Genomic DNA, 17,398 nt, shown 5'->3' with positions numbered 1-17,398 from the left:
TTGAGATTCAATGTAGTTAGCGCAGGCGGGCGCAGTTGCGTGCGGGGCGGCGCGGCTGATGCGTTTGCAGTGGTGGGACATGGAGCGAAGCACAGAAAATCTGCCCATTTGTCCATTCGGCGAGGCTAAAACAAATTGCCTCTTCGCTTCGCGGCAGCCAGTCACCATCAGGGAGTACTACCTCACACATAGTGTTCTGTACACTCGGCGGATCTTCTGTGGAGAGCGCAAAATGAAGGAAAATATTATCGTTGTGGTTTGTGGACATCCTGAGCTATATGACACAGCCAGCTACCAGTATCGGGACTAGAAAAAAAGACACCAGGCTTGTAGAACCGTAACCGAGGAGCTTATACCTGGTATGATTTTACTTTCTTTCTTCAGTTTTTTACAGCTGTTGAACTTTACCAAGACGGCAATATTTGTATGCATTAGCTTTAGCCTAACTAAAGCGATGTATTCCTCCAGCAGACAGTCAAGTGACATGCTGGCGTCACTCGCCGGTGTGCTGGCTCTGACGCTGCTCGCGCTACTGGGTCTAATCATTTGTCGTACTAGTAGAACTAGTGCAGTATCTCCCGTTGAAAAATGATTCCATTCTATCTGTCTAAGCTTCCCCTGTTCTTTCCGTCTCTGTGATTGTGTCCTTCTCCTCCTCCTTCTTCTTCGTCTCATTCTTCTTCTTCTTCCTTTTCTTCTCCTCTTCGTGCAGACCGAATGTGTGCAGTGCACAGTGTTCCCGCGGGGACGTTCACAATGCAAGTCAGTACGTGCAGTTGGGTAACTAGTGGCGCGTTTGACGTGTTCGGAGGCAATTTTTTATGTTTGCCCATTTCGCCAAGTAGGATGAGATGAACTTTGCGACCACGTCACATGTATGACAGACGATTAGTGGGCAGGACAAAAATCCACCTCCACCCTTGCTTAGTCTGTCCCTTTTTTAAAACTTGTCGTCCCCCGTCCTCAATCCCAAAAATGGGGATCCGTCTGGGGGCAGAACGGAATGCTCAGCTCTGGTAACATTATGTGTAGTCAATATACTATCCATCCATCCACCCAGCCATTCATTATCCTCTATCCATCCATCATTGCCTCTTATCCTTTATATTAATAAATTACGTATGGGACACCCTAACAATCATTACCTGTTTGGCTGTGTGTGTGTGTGTGTGTGTTTTTTAATATAGTTTTCTCTCCATACACTTATTAAATTGCCTGCTATTTTGCTGTTTAAAGATGTATATGCTCGGCTTTAACGTGGTTCCAGCGAGACTTCTGTGAAAATTGTACTCATTCACCCAAGCATTGGGTCTTTCAAGATAGCCTGAGGTTAGCCTAGTAATTAGCATCGTTCCTTCATCTTTCCCACTGTTGATTACTCTTCGAAATCTTTTCGCGGGATTGATACTTGTAAAACATGTATCTTATTCGCCGGCATGGAGGCTGTGATTACTGAATCAGGTGGGTTACCACATGGTATTCTTTAGCCGCAGTAGTAGTCAGCTAAGTCAGCCAATACTCGTTTCTAGCTAGCTGCTGCATAAGTGGCACTGACCTCGCCTCAACCTGTCGATTCCCCACACGTAGGTGACTTAAGCAGCCCAGGGCAGCTTTTTAGGACTGTCTCCGGTGTTCAATTATTGGAAAAACTTAAAAATATGTGATTCTCAGTTCTGCTTTTCTTTGTGTTATGATGAGGCTCAAAATACAAACTGATATGACAGCCTTGTGTAATTTGAAGGCGTACCCCAGCATGCCTTTGAGGGCGTTTTTTTTTTTTTTTGTAAATAATTATTAATATTACGGGTTTTTTGTGTGTTCATTCTTTCCCAAAGTAGTACAATTCGTTATTTACGTTCACCCACCTCATTATTTATTTATTTTCAGTGACTGTTTTAATTGTGCATTGTAGGATTGTTATGTATGAAGTCTATGTATGTATTATGATTCACTTTGCTGTGTTATTTTTTAGTCTGCCACGTGATGATAGTTGTGCGGCATAAGAATGGTAATTGAAACCTTTTGTCCATCACATCAAGCTTTCTCTCTCTTCTTATTACTCGCACTTTACTGTAGGTGACAACTGACAAAAGACACGATAGGAGAAAAACAACACGATCGCAACTTTGCCAGAGCTGGGCATTTTACTAAAAATTTGCGGCCCGTTTATCTCCTCATGCCTACAGCCGGGGTATCCTTCCGCCGTCCGTCTATCCGCCTTTTTGTCCAGCCAGACCAAATAGTAATCGCCTATATGCCGGTCCGCCTATGTTTTTAAACTGGCTTCCATTAGCGTTTCCAACTACCAACTGCGACAAACTAATACTCAAACATTCTCTACAAGGGTAGATATTATTCATCACTTAAAATGTGTTTATTTTGCTTTTGGTGGTATGGGAAGAGTAAGGTACTTTATTTTAATCCTAACTTTAATTTCTTGAGTGTATTCTTTTAACAGATTATTTAAAGGAGACGCATTTAGTCCGACCCTCAGTCTCGTAACATAGGGACAACATAACATAACATCGCCTGTTCCCTCACTCTAATCTGACCCCCCCAAGCAACAACAACTCAATCTAACAATATTATTGTTACAGAAACCTCGCTGCTGCCGGACTAAATGCTTCTCCTTTTCGCACCTTTAAGGACCTTTATGTACTTTAAAGGACCTTGCGCCTCGCCGTACTTAAAGGAGACGCATTTAGACCAGCCCTCAGTCTTGTAACATAGGGAAAACGTTGCCTCCTCTCGCCTGTTCCCTCACTGAAATCTGTCCCCCAAACAACAACTCAATATAACAATACTATTGTGACAGAAACCTTGCATCACGCGAAAATACATGGACGGATAAAAATGGGCTTCCAACTATGCTTAGTCCGACTATTTTTTAAGTTTTATCGCCTACAAAATGGACCTCCGTCATAGGCGGATAGACAGACTGGTCCGTCACATAGGCGCAGCTCTGGTCTTCGCAATAAATATCACATCGCCCAGCTTTAGTTCAAAGGTCTACAAAATATGGTTTAAATAAGTATATTGGTCTTATAGGTGAGGCTTATGTGACAATAAAGGGAAAGGAACTATAAATTAATATGAAAAACAGTTTATTTATTTACTTCAGTTACGAGTTGCTAAATACTTGCTTAATACTTTGACTTGCAGTCTCTAAGCGTTCACGAAGACAACTTCAGAAAATTCTACCAAAAGGTGCTGTAAACATATGCCAGTAAATCGTACATCAGATTGCAACAATATCCAAACATCTGTGGCTTTATCACTTCAACTTTTCATGTTTCATGAAACAATGATACGTAAACATGTGGACTACACTACTTAAGAACTGAACTTATCAAGGCATTAAATAAATAAAATACCAGTACATAAAAAAAATAAAGCCTAAAGCCTACTGAGCAATGAAATGAAGTAGTTTGTGCTTTTCCCCTAATTGCAGCCATTGCAATTTAAAAATGGCATTCCACTACGTTGCGATGTTGATTTGAATTCGACCAATAGTTCAGCCAATTCATATTGTATCATTCAAAACAAAAAACACATTGCATGTTTTTTTTTTTGTTTTTTTTTTAAAGAGTGCTACACTCGGCATCTAAAGATGGATGTGCATAAAGGTAACAGTTTGTGTGCCTGCAGATGAGGATGCATGTGGGTGGAGGTGGAAAAAAAGGGTGAAGATGAAGATGCTGTGAGTGAAATCAATTAGCAGTTGGCAAGGTTGTCTGTGCTGTCTCATTAAGCCACACAAACACACACAAGAATACAAAGAAACATGCAGTCTTCAACTGAAATTGTGTTGTGAAAAGTATCAAGCAGCATGCCTGAAGGCCACAGCCGACTGTATCTTAAAAAAATAGTACAGTCCCAAATGCAGTATATAAATGTATCCAGGAGACCAGCAGAAAAAGAAAAAACGAGTCCATCAGCAGCAAGAATGCAGGCAAAAGCAGAATGAGGCGGCAAGCGTCCACACATTATGCGAGCAAAGCATATATAATTTGTCAGCACCAAGCTGACAAATTATATATGCCAACAATAATAGTGTAATAATAATAACATCTTATGCTCATATCATGCTCTTCAAAGGAACCAAGAACACTGCTCCAAGTCAACAACTTTGTTGAATTGAGGGTAACGCTTATAACACTGTTAGCTAATGTTAACCTGTGCCAACACTGCAGATCTGCATACCGTTTGGCTTAGGCATGAACGTGATTCCTGTAGTTAAGCAGCCGTCGCCTTAAAATGGTTTAATTCCGCCCAGCCTCACTGCTAAATCTCGGGCATTCAAACTGAGTGTGGGGAAGTATTACGTAAATTAGACAGAGTGTTATAGCTGGGAAGGTGTTCCAGACACCAATTACAATCTTTGACAAAAAGCAATTCATGTCAATTTGCCATCAAGTCTCCATCAATGTGAGACAGCAGTGGCACAAAGGGAGTGGGAGTGCATTGGACTGGCCTTCATATGGCGGAAAGACCTGCACTTACATTCCTGCTTGAAGGTGAAGTACTCTGTGAGGTGCCGGCACTCATGGTTCCCTCGCAGGAGGAAGAGTGTCGTGGGGTGGTTGATCTTGAGTGACCAGAGGTAGAGAACACACTGCGAGGATAGCCAAAGTGACAAGAGAAAAAAGGACGGAATTTACAGAGATGGAGAAGTTACTGACTTGTGATGCACAACACGTACAGCACATGCACAGCTTTTTAAACTCACTGTATTAACAAGCAGAAGAACAACAAAGGGAACATTTGTAGGAGAAGAAAAGTATACTTCTAAACTAGTGGTGTCCGTTAAACGCGTTATTAAGGGCGTTAACGCAGCCCCCTTTTGACGCCGTCAATTTTTGTGTGATTAAGGTTTCCATAGCAACCAGGGGCTGCATTGATAAAGCTGTGAATTGTACTTTTTCGCTTCTGACTTTAGGCGCGGATGTGGCATCAGGAGCGTGGAGTCATGATTCACAGCGGCCTAAAACTTTAATTCCTGTTGCTTTGAAGTAGCATAGGTATTGAGAGTGCAACATGCACAAATGCACGCTAGTGCATATTAGAGCAGGGATAGGGAACTCCAGTTCCTCGAGAGCTATATCCTGCCTGTTTGGAATCTCTCCCTACTACAACACACCTGACTCAAATGATCAGGATTGACTCCTACCCAGCATTCTGATGAGCTGATCATTTGAATCAGGTGTGTTGTAGGAGGGAGGGATCCAAAACAGGCAGAATGTGGTTCACGAGGAATCAGAGTTCCCAACCCCAGCATTAGAGGGTGACACGGGAGTGGATTTTCATTTCCGTCCCATCTCACTCCCACAGAAAAAAAAATCCCATACCATCCCATCCCAGACCATAGTTTACATTTTTTTTAAAATCCTGTCCCATCCTGTCTCAGTAAAAATGACTACCATCCCATCCTGCTCCTGTTCAGAATGACTCCCACAACCGTAACACTCCCATTTTGGAGGTTAGCTACATTTAAAAAAAAAAAAAAAAAAAAAAAAAAAAAAAAAAAAGGTTTGTCGCCCCCTCTCCCTCATGGACTCTCCCACCCCTGCTTCTGTGAACTTTTCATCCTGTCCCATCCCAATCCTATGGCTGAAGGTAAAGTTGACTCCCATCCCATGGGAATGCCACGGGATTACCTCCCGAGTGCACATTTGGTGTTCCTTGTGGAAATTAATGGACAACAAGTTGATCATAAAGTAATCAGACAAACAAAGAAAGGTGCGGTGAAGGCATATCTATGAAGGTAAATTTGGTGCAAAAATAACTTGTACAATGTAAATGCCATAAATTTGTAGTTGTAGAAAAAAATAACTTGTGTTGGAATTTTGTATCTGTAGCAAAAAAAATAAGAATTTTGTCACAAATGATAACATGTATGTGTGAAAACTAAATTTGTACTTGTAGCAAAACTTGTAAGGCTGGGAAATAAAGTTGTAGGTGAAGCAAAATTAAACTTGTGAGGAAATAATGATTTTTTACCAGTAGAAATGACAACTTTTAGTCAAAGAAGTCCCCACTAGGAGTCACAAGTGTTTTGGCTGTCTCTGTATGGACACGTGACTTTTTCCCCAAACATCTTTGCCAAGATTGGAGCAAAACTGTTTTGTACTTTTGCAGTACTTTAGAAGCGGTGGCTGGTTACATGCAGGGACATTTTGACCAACCAAAAGAGCTCGCTTGAGGCAGATGTGGCAGGCCAAAGCTCAATCTCATTGAACTGTTTGGATACCAACAACATGATCGCGCATAAAGGAAGTCCTCGACAATCGGCCTCCATGTTGCTAGATATGTTTTTGTGTTCTGTGTCCCACTATTATTCTTCCAAAAATACAGCAGTTTGTGTGCTAGTCACTTGTATTGGTAATCAACATTTGTCTAACGAGCTAGCTGGTATAAATGTATTACCAGAGGTGGGCTTGCAGTCCGACCAAAGGACCGGTTCGTCTGCACGTCACTGACGTTAGACGATAGATGGTGGAAACAACAAACAAAGGGACTAAACACAGACAGAAGTGGATTTTCATCCATCTGCGTAATCATCACTAACCTAGTTAGGTCCGAACAGACCTCACAGTCCATCATTGACGGACGCCCGTTTTGCTGACGAGAGACAGAAACGCGAGCCAGACTGCAATGACTGTATATGTACAGCAGGTGGCGGTATGCCAGGCTGTTAGTCCGGCTGACAACAACAATTAATTAGCTAAGGGGTAATAAGGTAGCTTTGACTACAGATACAGAGACTGACATTATGATGTACACAGTGCACTCCATTTTCCATTTTAATCAAATCGGTTCAAATAATGGATGGATGGATTTTTCATCTGTTGGACTTTTTGGATTGATGGACCTTTGAGGTTTACTGACGGAAGCGTGGTTAGAATAACATGACAAACGTACCCACAGGCGATTACAGTTTGGTTCGGCTTGAAAAAAAATGACTGAATGACCGATGACGGACGGGTACCCAGGCTGCTGATGGGTGACGAATGACAGACCGGCAAACTTTAAAATGCCCACCTCTGTGTATTACACAGTTGACCTGTAAGGTCGTTCGTTAGCCATCATTTTTGGCAACATATAAAACTGATGTGTGCTTCAGGTACATGAAAGATGTGGACTTGAAATGTTTTATGGTCATTAACCCAGCTCGTTATTTATTCTCTTTTGCCTTCTGGAAGAATGACTGGGTTAGGGTTTAGGACTGTCACAACACAAGTACTGTATGCTATAAACGTGAGATTAATGACATTTTATAAATGGGTGAGTGAGAGGTAGTTTATCTGAAATTCTGCATTTAATTTGGATTACGGTTTATTTCACATACTGTACATCAGAGTTGCCCAATTCCGGGCCTCAAAAGTCCCTATCTAGCCTGTCTTAGATGGCTTCCTCTACCAACACACCTGATTTGAATGATCAACTCATCAACAAGCTCTGAGGAGTCTGATAACAATCCTAATCATTTGAACCAAGTGTGTTGGAAGATGGAGACAACAAAACATGTAACATTTTTTTCAAGAATATGTTCTGATAAATATTGCGTTTGTGGAATAAGAGTTAATCCACCCGGTTTTGGCCATCTCTGAGGGCGGCCATTTTGTCACTTCTGTCCACTGAAAATGACATTGCAACTGCTCAGGGCTCAGGTAACGACCAATCACGGCTGACCTGTTTTATGAAGCTGAGGCATGATTGGTCGTTACCTGAGCCCTGAGCAGTTGTGATGTCATTTTCAGTCGGCAGAAGTGATAAAATGGCCGCCCCTTGAGATGGTTAAAAAGGGGTGAATTTTGCTACTTAACTCATATTCCACAAATTCAATATCCATCAGAATGCCGTGTTTCAACTGAATATTCTAACTTCCCCTTTAATACTGTCAAAACCCAGCCAAAGACATTTGCAAAAATCATCTGCTTTTACTTTCGAAAACAATCAACAATTCAGTTTCCCTTACTTTTCAATACGTTACAGCCCAATAAACTGGATTACATTTAGTTTAATTTATAAGAAATGTCATCATTATTTGCAGCCTTAGTGTAATTTACATTTAGTTGAACCTGAAGCTGCCCCAGTAGTGTATCAAACTAGTAGCCCTTAGCATTAATTAGAACCCAAGTAGCAGAAGTAGTTGGTGAGCAAAACAATACCCCCTTTTGTGAAATATTGCTATTGTTTAAGCATTGAACAACACTAATCAGTTAAATAAAAGTAATCAGGAAAAAATACTTTCAATGCGATTTTTTGAATTTCATTATTTGATTCATTGATGGAATAATTGATTCTAAGAATATTCGATAATGATAATCCAAACATTGACAATTCCTCTTTGCCAAACTAACCCACCTTACTCTCAGCAGTTGAATAAAAATGAGAATAAAAAATGACGTGAAAGTAATTTCTAGTCCAAATGAATTAGCATTTGTTAGCAGCTGTCACTTGCCCACATGACACTTTTAGATACAATGGTAACCATACTCATTTATATTTGTAAATGCAGGGAGTAATAGTGAACTGCTCTGTAGACTTGGCTTCGGGATCTGCTGCAGACTACAATAAAGACAATAATTGTTCAAGAAATGTTAGTCTGACTACTGTCGAGTTGCCTTGAGCAAGACACTGATGAGACACAACACAACCTCTTCAGGTTAATAAAGCTAATGTAATAGTTGTTGATTAACATATACTGTATATTAATTCAAATCAGACTAAAATTGAACAAAAACTACTACATTTAATCAATTGAAACACAGTGCAGATATGCACATAGACACTAGTAGTAGTTAGAGAACATTTTAATTGCTAGGTAGGTAAAGAAAATGGATTACTCACTGCTCTGAAAGGCTTTCTTGCTAAGGTATAATACAACTTCAAGGGGCACTTTGTTACCTAGGCAACCACATCCTTGTATTCATTTTCATGTACACCAATCACTCATTTTGAAGAGAGCTGTTGCCTTTTGTAAAAAGAACAATGTTCACTCCTAATAGAGTGCAAATGTAGCTATTTAGCTTATGTGTGCAAAATAAAGGGGCTACGTGATCCATGTGCATATTTAATCTTCAAGATTACAACAACAGGAAAAAACATGAACATTTTAACAAAATACTACATTTAAATTTAACAATATAAGGATCAATTTATGAATTGAAAAATAATATGCAACAAGTGGTTACAAGGTTTAGCCTCATTTGACACACAGTATTTTAATTCTATTTAGAGTGGCAGTGCAGTGCCATTGCTGATTTGGGTTCTTGCCCAGCACCTCCATTTAAATAACAAATTTACTTCAGCCCACATGCGCTTGTGGGTCCGTTGATTTAAATGCAAGATCTGGTCAAGCACATTATTGCTACTTTTCTGACTTGATGCTGCCTTCAGTGGAGTGCTTATAACAAAGAACGGATGAAAAAAAAAAAAAAACATATCAAGACATGCATCATTGAGAACAGCAATGTGAAACAACCATTATTCTGTTTGTTCCACACTGAAGGACGAGCTGTAGCACATAAACTAAAAAGCTCGGCAGGAAAGATCGGGAAACAACTTGATTCAACTTGAGTCATTGAATCATAAACAGAGATCAAACCGGAAGTACATTTTAATTTACGATAATCATGACCAAAATTATGATGAAAATTGGTATTTATCATAATACTGTATTAATCCTAAAAAAAAAATCGTAACAAAAAGCAGAGATAGAGCACCAAAAGCATTGTAACACGTTTGGCGTTGAATAAAAATAAATACATATTAAAAAAACAAATAAATAAATAAATAAGCAACCATATGTACTTTTTGAGACGAAAACTTATAAACAGCAACAGCCAAATTTTCACCTGTTTTCTGAAGGTGAGCCGTGATTGGTCGTTACCTGAGCCCTGAGCACTTATGATGTAATTTTCAGTTGACAGAAGTGACACAATGGCCGCCCCCTGTGATTGTTAAAAAGGGATGGATTTTGCTGCTTAACTCATATTGCACAGACGCAATATTAGTCAGAATGTCGCGTTTCAGCTAGTGGGCCTGCTGGGAACATATTCTTGAAAAAAATATGTTTGGGTTGATTTCCGCTTTAAGTGAATAAGAAATACTATTTACAGAGTCCCAGGGACAGAAAGGTCCATCCGTCCATCCCAAAACAACGCAAGAACGTGGGTCAAATTGACCCAATTATTGAATCGGTCCATTTTTGACCCCATATTGTGTTATTTTTAACCCATCTGTTTCTGTTGAGTGCACTGTTCTCTTCTGCGTTACCACGGAGGCACCTTTATTAACTGCCTGCAACAACACTGTACAGTAGAGTCCTGAAAATTTCCCCACTGTGGTATCAATAAAGGCCTTCATATTCTTATTTTTTTTTTACTTTTTCATGTGCGTTCCCTGCAGTAACATTGTAATCACAGGCATAGTTTGCCCTCTAGTGGTACAACACATATAATACCATGAATTATGCCACAGGATGCCCATTTCACTGAGGATTGAGAGAACCACGCCCAGTTTGTCTTGCTTGTGGAATCCGGGATAAGGTATGTATGGGGCTTAAGCCCGGTTCACACGGCAGGATTTTAAAATTGTCGGCCGACTTCCAAACTCTGAGAGACCCCGCACGTGACTAGAAAAAAGTCACACATATTACAGTTTTGAACGTACCGTGTGGTGTGAAGCCACATAGCAAGATCAACACATCACACACGAACCACATTCATTCACAGATATTCTCACATCAGATGGAAAATCTCACAAAAACACTCAAGATTAAATGAGTGAACAAATATCCATCCATCCATTATCTAAACCGCTTGTCCTCACAAGGGTGTGAACAAATATGTCGGATGAAAAGGCAAAAGGGGTCTCAGGTCATATCTTCACGGTGGCGCAAGTTTGAGACTTAGTGGAAAAAAAGTAACACAAAATGAAAAGACGTTGGGCTCTGTTGCGCCATGACTGTTTTCATTTTGGATTCCCACCGCGCTTCTTTGCCGCCTGTCACCTCGCTTTCTGATTGGCTGACGTCACTGTCAACCGGCTGCTTGCTCGTTTGTCCTCGGGGCACAGCACACACAGGGCGAACAAAATGGGGCCCTAAAAATCCAACATGTTGAATATCCCCGATTTGAGGTCGGACGTCCTTCAGAGCGGCCGAGATCAGGCTGAGCACACCACACACAGCATGATTATCTGGTAAGATTATCTTTGGAGCCATTATGAGAGTCGACCCCGACCTACGATTGTCGGGAGGGGAGATTCGGGGCTAAAATCGGGCCGATTATCCTGCCGTGTGAACCAGGATTAACTGTTAACATTTAGTACATACCTTATCCCTTTGCATGCGAAAGTGTGTCCTTTCGGGACATCACTAGGAGTGTAAAAATCTCTCCAAATCGTCATTCAAGCTCATGCCAGCACCGCCGTACACTTAAAGCTACGACACGGAATTGGAAGTCTTTTGTTCTCTTCCTAAAATAACATTGCGTTATTTTGCAATAATTATTGTTATTGCAAAATAACGCAATAAAAACTGAAAATGTGTTACGTTATAACACAAATGTTTTGCAATAAAACGTAATAGTATTGCGTTATAACTAGTGGTGTCAGTTAAACGCATTATTAACGGCATTAACGCAACCCCCTTTTGATGCCGTCAATTTTTTAAGCGTGTGATTAAGGCTCATTTTGGCCTAACTGACTTTGTAGTCTTTTCACATGTTGCCGCTGAAAAACTACAACAGCTCACCGGCTCATGCGAGACGTGAAAAAACATTAAGCACATGACACTGGGGACACTAGTCTGGGCTTGCTGTGCGGAGCTTGTTGCGCTGGGACGGCGCAGTCAGGTTTCCATAGCAACCATCGGCTGCATTGAAAAATGCTGTTGGTCACCATGAGATATATATATATATATATATATATATATATACACACACACACATTATCACTAATAGATTTGTAGTGATATGAAAAACAAGCTGTGAGCTGAGATTTCAAATTGTATCATGAAGCACTTTGAGAACTGCCCCCCTCTTCTTCACCAACAATTTCAAATATGATGTATCCCAGTTCACCTCAGAGACATGATGTCCCTTAAGCCACATTGTTGAAGCAGAAAGAACGGCAGGGTTTGCTAATAGGTACACAAGCCGACTAACAGTAAAGGATTACGAACATGACTAAAAAATGAACGTTGCCAGATGGAAAACAAGTTTTCGATCCTTGTGGGATTACAGAGTGTGAGGAAGATGTTTCAAAGTGACCCGATGTCCAATGGCCAGATATTCAATTTAAAATAGGTAATGATTTTGTATTAAATAAAAACAAATAAGGAATACAAACAAATCGTGTATCAATTATTAATGTAACTGATGGGAGCACACAAATGCATATGGATCGAAAAGATAGTTCATGGATATTTTGAGAGACTTCTATACATGCTTTGATGTCCTTTTACTCATGAAAGTGGGTCATCACTGCAACTACTCTATAATGAATCCAAACTTAGTCTAGGTGGCAACCTCTAGCCAAGACTTTCAGCAAGACCACTGCAGCGCACTTGGTACAGACGGCCTGCAGCCCTTTATTCCAAACCCGTGTCTTATTTTTAATCATTCCAATCAGCATGGATGAACTGTGCCCTTTGGAATTGTCACCGAAATAGAATTTCAGGCAGCAAAACCCACTCAGACAAGAAGCACATATCAAAGACCTTCAAAACCGCACCAAAAATGTTTACAGTATATTGAGAGTGAAACTAAAACAATGAGTAGGCATAACATTTATGACGCAGTAAGTGATCATGACAAAAGAAAATGCAAAAATACAAATAAACTTACCTCAATGCTGAAGTAGCCTCGATCTACGTAGTCTCCGAGGAAGAGATATCTTGTATTACTCGGTGAGCCCCCAACTTCGAATAACTTCATGAGGTCAAAGAACTGACCATGGACATCACCACATACTGGAAAAACATAACAACACTGCAGTTACTTAAATTGTGTGGGATGCAGATGTGTTGTTTTAAATACAAACTGTATTAACAAAAAGATAACAAATTGGTTGTTATTATTCTGGTAGATATTAGAATTTGAATTATTGGTGGATTTGTTAATTAGTAAGATGATTGAAAATTGTAGCTTGTGTTTTACAGTGTTCCACAATGCTAAATGTCAATGTAAAGGTTTTAATTAATTTGTTTTTATTAGAAAAAAAAATATTATAATTTTTATTTCAATGATTGTGTTGTACGTTGTTATAGCTGAAGTTGTTGTTCAGATGCTCTAGAAATTGAGGTGAGTTGAGTTGAGTAAGCAATAGAGCTACATTTTCTAACACATGCTTACACTGTATCCGGAAAGTATTCACATCATCTCGCTTCTTACACACTTTGTTGCATTACAACCTCATCCCAAAATTGATTCAATTCATTTCCCCCCTCAAACCTCTCGACACAACTACTCATAGTGACAATATTGAATGGCTTTGCACCGACATCCCCATCCAACCTGATAGAGCTTCGGAGATGCTACTCAGAGTAATGGGCGAAACGGCCCAAAAATAGGTCAAGCTTGTAGTATCATAACATATGGTAAAAAATAATATCATTACTCAAAAACAATTTTCAGGCTGTAATTGGAGCAAAAGATGAATTTACTACTATGACTATTTATGTACATGGGTTTGCTCAGTTTTAGTGTTTTGGTATTTGAGAGAAAATAAAATGCAATTTTGGAATGAGGCTGTAACATAACAAAAACTGGAAAAAGTGGAGCGCTGTAAATATACTTTCCGGATGCACTGTAAAGCACACGAGTCAACTCAGTATCTCAGGTACTGTCAGTGGGACAGAAAATGTCAAACCAAACTGTGGGTTATAAAAAAAATGACAATGTATTACAATGATGCTACACCGTGTAACATTTGTACAGATGGTCACACTTGCAAGTACTGGATTGCAACATATTTAAAGTAGCTGAGTAGCTACAACTGTACAGTAAACAGAACAAGTTTGTGGGCCCAACAGATACATGACTATCCCACATAGGAAATGTTAAAAGTAACAAGTGCCATTCCATTACACACTACTCTGTCACCAATAGCTACCTCAAATAAAAAAACAAAACGTGAGTGGATTAAAGTAAAATTAATAGCATGTTAAATGTGATTTCACTAGCAACTGGACAGAGGTCAACAGGGTTCAGCAAAATATATGAGAGTTAACTAAGATAGCCGGTAAGTGCCTCTACTCTACAGTAGAGTGTCACCATCATTGAGAGATGGTATTGAAAGGTGCCCTACTTGAGGCACTTTTTACTATTCGAATTGGTAATACTGTTGTAGAAGACATACTTCTACAACACTTACATATTTACAGCTAACTACAAAAAGCTGCCCTTATAAACTGGTAAGAAATAAAGACTGCTTGGATTTTTTTAATGATCCATCCATCCATTATCGATACCGCTTATCCTCACAAGGGTCGCGGGGCGTGCTGGAGCCTATCCCAGCTGTCTTCGGGCAGTGGGTGGGGGACACCCTGAATTGGTTGCCAGGGCACACAGAGACAAACATCCGCACTCACAATCACACCTAGGGGCAATTTAGAGAGTCCAACCAACTTACCATGCATGTTTTTGGAATGTGGGAGGAAACCGGAGTACCCGGAGAAAACCAACGCAATGGTCGGAAGGCACGGGGAGAACATGCAAATTCCACACAGGGAGGCCGGAGCCGGGATCGAACCCACAACTGTGAGGCGGACATGCTAACCAGTCGACCACCGTGCCGCCTTTTTTAATGATGAATTTTGATATGTTTTATTTACCACTACGTATCAACACAGATAAATATAACTTTATATGGTTAGCCTAATAGTATTATTGCTCAAATTATTTTAATTTAGTTACGGTTACCAAAATCAATAAAAATACCAATGATTGTGAGCAATTCTGTTTTTTCTTGTTTTCCAGAAATGTTCAAATATGACTAAAGCAAATGTCTATTAGGCTAACAATATTGTACATACACTTGAACATATGTAAACTTTTAGGTTTCTAGTATATGGTTTTCTTCATAAATTGGTTGGACAGAAAGTACCTGAACTTGACCTAAGTCACAACAATGGACAAATGCCATTTTCTTAAACTAATAGGACACAAAAAGTTGTTTCCACATTTTTACACAACACAACATGCAAGTGTCACAGTGCAATGGAAAAAGGTACCGTACATAAACCATTTTTATGAAATAACTAGTGTACCCTTGTTTGATAGCAATAACATCAACCAAACGTGTGTGTACTTTAGTTGCAGAGAAGACCTGCACAAAGGTCGGAAGGAATTATTGGACCAGTCCTCTTTCAAAACTGTTTCACTTCAGTAGTATTTGGGGTTGTCTGGTGTGAATCTCTGTTTTGGTGTCGATTTCCTCCTATCATTTTAGCTTCAACTGGAAAAGAAATGGCAGTCTCCTGCAAAATGTCGTGATAAACAATGAGCCCATGCCATGAGGCAATCATAATCCCTCCTAACATACTTCAAAGTTGTGATGAGGTTGAGGTGGTGATGTGCTGTGCCTTTTTTTATCCACACATTAGTGGTGTTACTCCCTTTCAAAAAACAAAACAAAACAACAACTTTGAATTCATCTGTCCACTAAAGTGTTTGCCAGTAACGCCATGGAATAATGCTGGTTCACTTTTGTTAACTTCAAACCTGTAGCAATGTTCTCCACTGACATCCATTTCTGTTAAATGTTTCACACGTCAGATTTGTCAATTGGTAGATTAAGGTGCCACAGATTTCTTCTGCTGACATTGTGGGATTTCGTAAAATGTTGAATTGATGATTCTTTCTACCCTGCACTGTGAAAGTTTACATGGTCTGGCCAATATTACATATTGGGTTTGTCTGATGTTATTGAGATGATGATCGCATTACATTTCATGACCAATGTATACACAAATCAAGGCTATTCTAAATGTGTTGAGCGATATACAGGCAAGTGTTAACTGTGCTTGCATGCATGTACTGTGGGGAAATAACACAGTGGCTTTGTCAAACACCGGAGCAAAGTTGGCTTGAACGCCTCTGAAAGCAATGCAGACCTGCAAACAATCATTAACTCATTCACTGCCAGACATTTTCAGATGTTGTTTTACCCTAATGTTTGAAAACATTTGAAAAAATATATAAGTACATTTCTGGGATTGAAGTAAATTCGTCAATGGCAGTGAATGAATTAAAGTGGAAGTCAACCCAAACATTTTTTTCCTGAATATGTTCTATGCAGGCCCACTAGTCTAAACACTGTATTCTGATTAATATTGCGTTTGTGGAATATGAGAAATCCACCCGATTTTAGCTAGCTCAGGGGGCGGCCATTTTGTCACTTTTGTCAACTGTTGCTCAGGGCTCAGATAATCACGGCTCACCTTCAGAAAACAAATGAGCCGTGAATGGTCGTTATCTGAGCCCTGAGCAACTTCGATGTCATCTTCAGTCGACAGAAGTGACAAAATGGCCACCCCCCCAGAGATGGCTAAACACGGGTGGAATAACTCTTATTCCACAAACGCAATATACATCAGAATGCCAGATTTCAACTAGTGGGCCTGCATAGAACATATTCTGGAAAAAAATACGTTTGGGTTGACTTCCCCTTTAACAATGAACTGTTTAACATAAAGGTTGCTTACCACCATACCTGTAATGGGTGCCTCCACTTCCAGCATGCACTTCTCTTGGCGAAGGATGTTGGCTCCATCGTTGATGATCTTTAGCGCCACATCTTCCTCCACCCTGCCTTCTTTGACGAGGTGATTTCGTAGCAGCTCTGCATTGGGCTTGCTATCTTCAAATAGCTCTTTTATGGTCAGTTTATGTTGTGGGGGGTATGGCACAGCTGTTGGGGAGGGGAGAAACATTGCTTTATTTGGATAAAAAGGGAAAGGATGGATGTGAAGTCATCAAGAGATGTGTTTTTTAGCATTTAAAGGAAAGCACAGGCTTGGAAATGCCAGGGAAAACGTAGGAGTTAAGAATAAAAAGTGCATGACTGGAACAAAAAAAATCTGAATAAGGAAGAATGGGGGGAAGGAGGTACACCCATGCATCTGCATCAACTAAACGATACTGAGATGCATTATACCCAGCATGAAGCCCTGCTCCTTATATGACCTGCCGTCCGTCAGTAATCTGCTCCACACCCACACAATCCTTTTTGCCGTCAGCAAAAAAAAGGTCAGTGCTTTTGAGGCTGGAACTTAAATGCTTCATGATTAAAAATGAACCTTAAAAGCCCATTTGTTTTCACCGTCTAATTTAGTGACACATTCAGTGGGTACGGAAAGTGTTCAGACCCCTTGAAATTTTTCACGATC

General features: G+C 40.1%; 1 protein-coding gene across 3 annotated transcripts in view; it reads right to left on the bottom strand.

Moving 5' to 3' along the window:
- Positions 1-17,398, bottom strand: part of ppp3cca (protein phosphatase 3, catalytic subunit, gamma isozyme, a) — a 46,175-nt gene that overhangs the window by 18,294 nt on the left and 10,483 nt on the right. For all 3 annotated transcript variants that reach the window (XM_086030530.1, XM_086030532.1, XM_086030533.1), the window contains exons 2-4: positions 16,723-16,920; positions 12,855-12,979; positions 4,504-4,615 (exon numbers count right to left, since the gene is read on the bottom strand). In XM_086030530.1, the coding sequence (XP_085886656.1) occupies positions 4,504-4,615; positions 12,855-12,979; positions 16,723-16,920 (435 nt within the window). The remainder of the gene's footprint in view (positions 1-4,503; positions 4,616-12,854; positions 12,980-16,722; positions 16,921-17,398) is intronic.

The sequence above is a fragment of the Filicampus tigris genome, chromosome 5 (genome assembly GCF_054856515.1).
Source record: "Filicampus tigris isolate MCC_2025a chromosome 5, RoL_Ftig_1.0, whole genome shotgun sequence".
In the NCBI taxonomy this organism is placed as follows: Eukaryota; Metazoa; Chordata; class Actinopteri; order Syngnathiformes; family Syngnathidae; genus Filicampus; species Filicampus tigris.
The sequence above is the reverse complement of the archived record's forward strand: the minus strand, read 5'-3'. Positions and strand labels throughout refer to the sequence as shown.